This window comes from Trachemys scripta, chromosome 1, assembly GCF_013100865.1.
Source record: "Trachemys scripta elegans isolate TJP31775 chromosome 1, CAS_Tse_1.0, whole genome shotgun sequence".
Lineage (NCBI taxonomy): Eukaryota > Metazoa > Chordata > Testudines > Emydidae > Trachemys > Trachemys scripta.
The window spans coordinates 342,210,018-342,220,404 of record NC_048298.1 but is presented as its reverse complement, the minus strand read 5'-3'; the positions used below and the strand labels follow the sequence as shown (position 1 = coordinate 342,220,404).

At 43.2% G+C, this 10,387-nt stretch overlaps 1 protein-coding gene across 1 annotated transcript; it reads right to left on the bottom strand.

The window, feature by feature from the left end:
- Positions 1 to 7,785: 7,785 nt before the first annotated feature.
- LOC117887432 (olfactory receptor 52R1-like) lies at positions 7,786 to 8,733 on the bottom strand. Its single transcript, XM_034790092.1, has one exon. It carries the CDS (start codon positions 8,731 to 8,733, stop codon positions 7,786 to 7,788), a length of 948 nt encoding a protein of 315 aa, XP_034645983.1.
- Positions 8,734 to 10,387: the final 1,654 nt, after the last annotated feature.

Below are 10,387 nucleotides of genomic sequence, written 5' to 3'. Positions count from 1 at the left end.
TTCCGCTGGACTCTTTCCAATTAGTCCACATCCTTTCTGTAGTGGGGGGCCCAAAACTGGACACAATACTCCAGATGTGACCTCACCAGTGCTGAATAATGGCTGCCAACTAGACATCGAGACATTGATCACTGTCCATTGAGCCAGATGGTCTAGCCAGCGTTCTATCTACCTTATAGTCCATTCATCCAATCCATACTTCTTTAACTTGCTAGCAAGTACACTGTGGCAGACCGTATCGAAACTTTGCTAAAGTCAAGATAAATCACATCCACCGTTTTCCCCATATCCACACAGCCTGTTATCTCATAATAGAATAAAGACTTCTCTTGATCTTCTGGCAATGCTCTTACTAGTGCAGCCCAATATGCCGTTAGCCTTCTTGGCAACAAGGACATATTTTTGACTCATATAGAATCGTAGAATCATAGAATATCAGCTTTGGAAGGTGTGACTGGTTGGATCACAGAAACCCCTTTGGGGCTGCCAACTGATGTGCCAAGACTACTTCTGCCCCTGCCTTTCCTGCCAGCTTGGGACTCCGGAACCCTGCCTGGTTGTGCCAGACACGCTTGCTGGTTACAAACACAGACCCAGGTCTGAACCACGTCCCACAAACTGCAGACTTAACTGAAAGCAGCTTAAGAAGTGTTCCTGTCTCTGACACTCAGATGCCCAACTCCCAATGGGGTCCAAACCCCAAATAAATCTGTTTTACCCTGTATAAAGCTTATACAGGGTAAACTCAGAAATTGTTAGCCCTCTATAACACTGATAGAGAGATGTGCACAGCTGTCACCCCCCCCCCATACATACTGTGGATTAAATAATAAGAAAAAAGTGATTTTATTAAATACAGAAAGTAGGAATTAAATGGTTCCATGTAGTAACTGACAGAACAAAGTGAATTACCAAGAAAACTAAAATAAAACATGCAAGTCTATGCCTAATACAGTAAGAAAGTTATTACAGATGAAATCTCACCCTCAGATGTTCCAGTAAGCTTCTTTTACAGACTAGACTCCTTCTAGTCTGGGTCCAGCAATCACTCAGACCCCTGTGGTTACTGTCCTTTGTTCCAGTTCCTTTCAGGTATCCTTTGGGGTGGAGAGGCTATCTCTTGAGCCAGCTGAAGACAAAATGGAGGGGTCACCGAGGGGTTTAAATAGACTTTCTCTTGTGGGTGCACACTCCTCCGTCCCCCTATGTAGAATCCCAGCTACAAGATGGAGTTTTGGAATCACATGGGCAAGTCACATGTCTATGCATGACTCAGAACTTACAGATAGCAGGCATGGTTCACATGCTACCTTGAATGCCCTCAGGTAGACTTCTTATAGGGATTGGTGCCTTCCAAGTTCCATTGTCCATTAAGTGTATCTTGACTGGGCACTTAACTTGCACATTCCTCTCTAAAGAAGCTGACCAAATGCCTTACTAAAGCTACTTAAAATCAAACCAATACACAGCCAATATTCATAATTCAAATACAAAAATGATACATGCATACAAATAGGATGAATAGATTCAGTAGATCATAACCTTTACAGAGATATGTTACATGGCATATGTAGCATAAACATATACCAGTTGTGCCATATTTACATTCATAAGCATATTTCCATAAAGCCTTATGGGGTGCAACATCACACCAGTCATCAAAATTGGTCACCTCATTTTTAGAAGAGATTTTATGATGCTTCTCTGGCAGCACCCTTAAGATAGCCACCTGTTCACCTCACACCCTTTGCCCTTGAGTTTAGAAGACTCATTGGTACTCTTCCTTTGATAACATTATTCAGGACATTGCCCCAGATGTTGGCTCCACAAGCACTCGATATCCATTGTTTTTTCCTGGTATCCAGCAGAGTTCATCAAGGATCTTCCTTCTCCAACCTACCCCGCGGGACCCAGGAGACAACTCTACCTCGCCGCTGGAGCCAGTACTCTACTCAGCACAGCATTCTTCTTAGAGTGCCCATGATGTTTCATCCTCATAGTTCCTTCTCTAGGCAACTTTTTTGCTATTACTTTCTGAGTCTTTGGCTAGCTGTTCTTAACATTCTTTTTGGCCTTCCTAATTATGTGTTAACATGTCATTTGCCAGAGTTTATGCCTCTTTCTATTTTCCTCAATGGGATTTAACTTCCACTTTTTAAAGGATGCCTTTTTGCCTCTCACTGTTTCTTTTACTTTGTTGTTTAGCCATGGTGACTCTTTTTTGGTTTTCTTACTATCTTTTTTTTAAATTTCGGGTATACATTTAAGTTGAGACTTTGTTATGGTGTCTTTAAAGAATTTCCATGCAGCTCGCATGGATTTCACTTTTGGCACTGTAACTATTTATTTCTGTTTAACTAATTCCTAATTTTAGTGTAATTCCCCTTTGTGAAATTAAATGCTACAGTGCTGGGCTGTTGTGGTGTTTCCCCTGCCACAGGGATGTTAAGTTTAATTATATTCTGGTCACTATTACCAATGCTTCACTTAGGACTAAATCAAGAACTGCCTTTCTACTTGTGGGTTCCAAGGGCTAGCTGCTCCAAGAAGCCATCCTTTAAGATGTCAAGAAATTGTATCTCTGCATCCCGTCCTGAGGTGACATGTACCCAGTCAATATGGCAATAGTTGAAATCCCCAATTATTATTCAGGATTTTTTTAATAGCCTCTTTAATCTCCCACTCTGTATGCATCCGAAGAAGTGGGCTGTAGTCCACGAAAGCTTATGCTCTAATAAATTTGTTAGTCTCTAAGGTGCCACAAGTACTCCTTTTCTTTCTAATCTCCCTGAGCATTTCACAGTCACTATCACCATCTTGGTCAGATGATCGTTAATATATCCCTACTGCTATATTCTTACTATTCAAACATGGAATTACCATCCATACAGATTCTATGGTACAGTTTGTTCATTTAAGATTTTTATTTCATATGTTTCTATGCTTTCTTTCATGTATACTGCCACTCTCCCACGAGCACGACCTGTTGCATCCTTCTGATATATTTTGTATCTTGGTATTACTGTGTCCCATTGATTATCCTCATTCCACTAAGTTTTTGTGATGCCTAGTATATCAATATCCTCATTTAATATGAGGCACTTTAGTTCACCCATTTTATTGTTTAGACTTCTGGTATTTGTATATAAACACTTTAAAAAATTGTCACTTTTTAACTGTCTGACATTTCATGATGTAATTGAATGGGACTCTTTTTCATTTGACTCTTTCTCATCAGATCCTACCTATATTTTATCGTCCAGGCTATCCTCCTTGTTAGGACATAGAGAATCCCCATTAATAGATCCTCCCCTAAGTGATGTCTTTGTCCAAACCACGTGGTCCGCCGCACCTGTAGGCTTCCCTTCCCCCCCCCCCCGCGCTTAGTTTAAAAACTGCTCTATGACCATGTTCATTTTAAGTGCCAGCAATCTGGTTCCATTTTGGTTCACATGGAGCCCAGCCTTCCTGTATAGGTGCCTCCTTTCCAAAAAGGTTCCCCAATTCCTAATAAAACTACATCCCTCCACCATCATCTCACCTATGCATTGAGACCCTGCAGTTCTTATTGTCTTTTTGGCTATATGTGTGGAAATGGAAGCATTTCACAGAATGCCACCATGGAGGTCCGGGATCTCTCTATCCTTTCCTATGTCATTGGTACCTCTCCAGCACTACACATACGTCTATCTAGAGACCTCAAGAGATCCGTAATTTTCACACCTGGCAGGCAAGTCACCATGCTGTTCTCCCGTTCATTGCAAACCCAGGTATCTATGTTTCTAATGATCAAATTCACCAAAATTATTACCTGTCTCTACTTATTAAAAGAAGTTCCATCACATGGAGAGCTATCCTCAGTATGAGAAGGTTCCATGACATCATCTGGAAGGAAGGTCTCAATTGCTCCAGTTTCATGTTCTCCTTCCCTGAGACTTTCATCCTCCTCAACAGCACAGAGGCTGTCAATCCGTGGGTGGGACCATTTCACTCTGTCCCAGGAAGTCTTATCCATTTACCTGTCTGTCTCCCTTAGCTCCTCCAGTTCAGCCACTCTGGTCTCCAAAGCCCATACATGGTCCTTAAGCACGTAACTCCCACTGATTTGCATGTTCAGGAGCTCAGCTGATGGACTGGTGAGAGGTGTCTATTTCCACGTGGGATTGTCAGCTGTGAACCCTCTTCTGGAGCAAGGTGCCCAGGAAAGGTCAGCATTTTCTATTGAGAGACGCGAGGGAGATGTGGGAGACTCAGATCCAAAATCTTTGTTCTATCTGCTTTGGAGCAGAGACATAAACACAGGTCTCCCACATGAGTGACCTGAGCACCCTGCAAATGGCTATTCTGGGTGGGGTGCTCAGTCTCTCCAGTTTGAGCTGTTCCACTTTATACAAACAAACATTCAGTGGAGCAGGGATTTGAATCTGGGTCTCCCACATTCCAGGTGAGGGTGATAAACCGCTGAGCTATGGGATGTTCTGGGTGTGAACATACATGGACACACATGCAAACAGACACACACACAGACACAGGTACACACGGATGCACACACACTGATGCACATGCAAGCACACTCACAGTCCCACATGCGCATACACACCTGGAGCCACATGCACACACACACACACACGCACAGACCCACAGATGCACACACACCCATGCACACACACACTTGGACCCACATGCACACACAAACAGAGAGACCCACATACACACACGGACACACATGCACACACACATTCCCAACCTGCCACGCCCCATCCAGGAAGTGTGGTCTGAGAATGCCTAACAGATCGGGGCTGCTGGGGAGATGGCGGGGGGAACACCTCGTTGGAGAATCCCACCAGAACTGAGGCCTGAGCTAAGACTCTGAGCAGCTGGTTAGCTGTGGGGCAGCGTCAGTGCTCAGGTTGCTTTGTGCAGGCTACTGGCAGAACATTAGGTTCCCACAGGGTAAGGTAGCACATGAGCTGGGCTTTGAGGAAGGCAGCGGTGCCTAAGCTCAGTATTTATCTAAATGCCTTTGTGGATCCAGCCCTGGCCACCTTTCTAGAAGAAGCTTAAATCAAACACAAGTTAAGATTGTTCAAAGCCAAGGTCGCTGTCTGGCGATGCTTAGGGGAAACAGCCAAGTTCATGGACATCCACCTGTCACTTTTAAAGAACTCTTTCCTCCTTTCTGTGTACAAGGACCAGGCTCCCTGCAGCAAAACACATTTTTATCTGCTCTTCCCATCCTCCAGTGGCTCTAGTGTTCCTGCTGCTTGCCCTGCTAGAACCCGAGCAATGTCCCTTCCTTAGGTGGGTAGCAGCTGTAGCACCATCGTGGGATGAGAACATGGTGTGATACTGTATGTTTCAATATGACCATTTTTTATCATTGTTGCTATCACTGTTATAGAATTGCTACAAATCTTGTACAAAGTATGTCCTGCCAGGTGTCAATGGGAAAGTTATGATTTGTTAAGTGTTCCTGGGTGACATACCTCAGGTGAATAAAGCCAGGCAGTGATGTGTTGAGGGACAACAAGGACACTTTGCTCTCACAAGGGCCATAGAAGAAACATGCCTCTGTAAGAATAAGATCAATAGCTGCACCTGTGAGTTATCAAGAATGTTAGGACATGTGATATGGTCATGTGACCCTGGACTCCAACTTGGGCCAGTAACTGTCCACAAAGAGATGCTGTCGGCTTTGTTTGGGACAGTAAAATTCCACACACAGAACAGAGGATATTAAAGGACCCCCCAGACATCTCCATTTTATCTCCATTTCTCTGGACTGGGTTTCCAAGAAGGATGCTCTGAAGAAGGTCTGATGAACCCTGACCAGTTTGGGTAATTTCCAGAGATTCTTTTGCGAGCCAACAGTTTATTCCATTATTGCTATGATCCTAAAATATGAACCCTGAAAAATCATTTGTATGTATCTGATCCATTAAACATGTATATCTCTTCTCCTTTTCTTTTATTATTGAACCTTTAGAGTTTAGTTATTAACAGATTGGCAACAGCATGAGTACACTGCTCTACAGCCAAAATGCTTCTGAAATAAATGTAGTCAAACTTTACTAATTCTGGGTCACTGAGAACGAAAATGATGCTTAAAATTGTCGATTGGCTCTAGTTTTCAATATACGCTATTGGGTCAGCGTACACAAAGTACAGCTGTTTTCTCTGCGAATGGGATAGTCGTGCAAGAGATTCCCACTACATCAAGAAAGATTGGCCACTCGAACAGTCATTGGAGCCTGGGAGGAAAAGTGTTCAGCATCCACCACTTGTTGAATCAATGAAGATTTTGTTACCACCCTTACACATCAAGCTGGGTCTGATGAAGAACTTTGTCAAGGCCATTGACAAAACACAAGCAGCTTTCAAGTACCTCCGTGGAAAATTTCCAAGGTTAAATGAAGCTAAGATAAAGGAAGGTGTCTTTGTTGGTCCTCAGATTCGTGAACTTCTTCGAGATGATGCATTTGACCATGCACTGCGTGGCAAGAAAAAGATGGCATGGAAAGCCTTCCAGTTAGTGGCAACAAATTTCCTAGGAAACAACAAGGCAGACAATAACAGGTTGTTGGTGGAAAACCTCCTCAAGGCATACAAAAGCCTTGGTTGCAACATGTCACTAAAGATACAGTTTTTGCACTCTCATCTCGATTTTTTTCCACCCAACTGCGGAGAAGTGAGCGACGAGCACGGTGAGCGATTTCACCAGGACATTGCAACAATGGAGAAACGCTATCAGGGCAAATGGAGCCCATCAATGCTTGCAGACTATTGCTGGACAGTGACAAGAGATGCTCCATTTAATGAATACAAGAGACAAAGCAAGAAGCGCCGAGTAGACACTGAATAGGATGAAACTATGTGCAGAATAGTTTTTTGCCTTTTGTTTCATAATAAATTGTATTTATATAACCCTTTTGTTGATTTTTAAAGTGTTACATAAACAGGACAGGTGAAATATTATCATGTAAAGCAACCATAAACACATGAAAAGACCTAGATTTACAATTTATGATTAAAACTCTACTATCTACACAATATACATAGACATAAAATGTAAAAACTTCTATATCTTAGAAACAGTAGCCAATCAGTTGTTTTAATTGTCATATTTGAATTCAGCACATCAAAATACATAATAAATAGCACATTTTATCTCTGAAGCAGACGACTTCTCAAAAATTGTAGACCAGTGTTATTGGGTAATATCTTAGTTATGTATTTGCCTTGAGATTAGAAAGACCCTATATATGATCAAATTTGTTTTCACTAACAGCTCATTATGGAGTCCAATGTCCGGATGGTGAGCCGAAGGCTGGGGTGTCTAAGGAGATGGCATTTTTGGTTTCTAGTTAACCAAAGTGGTGAAACAGAACTTTACATTTGTTGCTGGCTTGGTATTATCGAATGATAGAATAACCAGCAGTCTGGGGTGAGTCTGCCCAATTTCTCAGCAGTTTGTCCTGAATTTCACATCCTCAGCTGTGTCCCACTGGAAAAAGGGGCAGGGCCTTGGAGGAATAAGCGGGGCAGGGCACAGGGCCTCAGAGGTCCAGTTAAAAGCAATTAGAAAGGAGGGAACCCCATGAGTTAATGAGCTGTACACAGACCAATTCCCCAGTCTGTCACATTGACACAGCACAGTAAGGCCAGGAAAGCATTCAATGTCACTTTGACTGTCCAGTAATTGATTCAGGGAAGAGGGCCCAGCACCGTCTCACCAGACAGCTCTGCATGGAGGTCAGTCTGAGAGCCAGAGCACGAGAGAAAAATTTAGATGTCTTTACAAATAAAGAGCCGGAGCAGCCTGTCCCGGATCTGTTTGGTCCTCACACCGTAGATGATGGGGTTTAGCGTGGGGGGCACCAGGAGGTTCACGTTGCCAATGAGAACACGGAAATGCAGGGCCACATTCTGGCCAAACCGGTATGTGAGGGAGGAGAAGAGAGCTGGGATGAAAAAGGCTAAGATGGAACATAGATGTGAGCTGCAGGTCCCAAAAGTCTTGAGCCGGGCATCCTTTGTGGGGAGGCGGAAGATGGCCCTGAGGATCTGGGTATAGGACAATGCAACAAAAACCATATCCAGACCCTTCACACAGAATAACACAAAGAGGCCGTAGTAACTACTTATGCGGGTATCAGCGCAGGCCAGCTTCACCACAGCTATATGTGCACAGTATGTATCGGGGATGATGTTGGTTTCGCAATATGGCCACTGCCTCGTCAGGATGATATAGGGCAGTATGAGCATGCCACCACGCAGCACCACAGCCAGGCCGATCTTGGCCACCATGGGGTTTGCCAGGAGGGTGGAATGTCTGAGGGGATCACAGATGGCCACATAGCGGTCAAAACCCATGGCCACGAGGATCCCAGACTCCATCACTGAGAACGAGTGAATGAAGTACATCTGGGTGAGGCAGGCACTGAAATCAATCTCCCTGGAATTGAACCAGAAGATGCTCAACATTTTGGGCAGGATGGATGTAGAGAGCACAAGGTCGGTGACAGCCAGCATGCAGATGAAATAGTACATTGGGGCACGGAGGCTCCGCTCCCTCTTCACGACAAATAGGATGGTGAAGTTCCCCAAGATAGCTATGGCATACATGGCACAGAACGGGATGGAGATCCAGACATGGGCCGCCTCCAGGCCAGGAATGCCCAGCAGGATGAAGGTGGAGGGGTTGGTGAAGTCGGTTGTGTTAGAATTTGACATGGAGTAGGGGAGAAGGTGTCCAACTCTGAGGGAGAACAGTGTCTCCTGCATGTACTGTACGTTCTTCTGACTTTGTGTATGTGCCCAGGCTCTAGGGTGATGGTTGCAGTACCAATGCCTGAATGGAGAGGAAATGTTAATATGGGACACTACATGCACAATTGAGGACTGTTGTCATGGTTGAAGGAAATTGGTCACTCTTCACACATTGAAAAATTACATTTTCAGTATTCAGACAAATGAATTATGAACAACTGACCCTACTAATGCCAATTCCATATTTTATGCTGCTCAAAATCTAAGAGTGAAAAAGAAACAAAACTTTGACAAAACATTACCAGAGGGAAACATCCCAATTAGAACTCACCTCATGGAAAACACCTGAGCGTCATTGATAGCAGCTCCACGGAAACAGTTGCTTATTTGCAGCTGAGGCCAAAACAAAGACAATGTTCAGATGCCCAAGGAAGGGGATGGAGAATACTCTGCTCTGGAAACGTGCTCAGTTGTGGACACTCGGTCTGTATATAGTGTATAGCAGATAGAAAGTGGATTTCTGAGACAGGCTATGAGAATCGGAGAGGCCACCATACACTGATAGAGTGTTGAGTATAGCGAAGAGACAAAGAAGGGGACATATGATAGAGGAGAGCAAAATAAGGGCTGGAACTGATGACATTCAAATGGAGAAACGCAGAACAGTTCCCAACCAGTAATATCTATAGACACTTAGTTTCAGGGTGTTAGTCTGTATCCGCAAAAACAACGAGGAATCCTTGTGGCACCTCAGAGACTTACAAATTCATTTGGGCATAAGCTTTCATGGGCTAGAACCTACTTCATCAGATGAATGGAGTGGAAAATACAGCAGCAGGTATAAATACATGAAAAGATGGGAGCTGCCTTACCAAGTGTGAGGTCAGTCTAACGAGACAATTCACTCAGTGTTTCAAAGTGGCTAATTCCCCAAAGGAGAGGAAAAAGATCAATATAAGTGATTGGGAGGAAAAATTTAAAGATTAAAAATGAGAATGAAAATTTGGAGTTCTTGAAGAAGAGTTTATGAGATTGGCAAAAGTTCACTATTCCACAGTCAAGAAAGTAGAGAACTTTGGACAAAAACCCAGTTTACTGACAAAGTGAATGCAGCAATTGGGGGAAGGTTGGAATGGGAAGCAATATATAACATATGGGGAAAAGGGAAAATAGAGAGCAAATAATACAAATTGGAATTAATGAATATTGATAAGGCATGCTAAAAACATCATGGAAAAATCCATGCTTCGCAGGTTTAAGGATTACAAAAAGAAGGTTATAAAAGTATACTGAGAACAAAAGAAATCCTAGAAAAGGTATGGCTCAATTCTCTGAGGGAGAAACAAAGTTTGTTAATGTTGCAGGAAAGGTAGATATCTTCAAGATATAGTTGAGTTCTGCATTCGGAAAGAAGCAGTATGAGAAACATATATCACATAAGATGATGAAATACTTTCCAGTCCATTAACAGTCAAGGATGGCAATGAACAGCATCTACAATTGAATCTTAGAGTTCCAAACACCAGAGTTACGAACTGAATGATCAAGTGCACATCTCACTCGTAACCAGAAGTACACACTGAGGCAGCTAGAGAGACAAAAGAAAAAAAAATGGGGA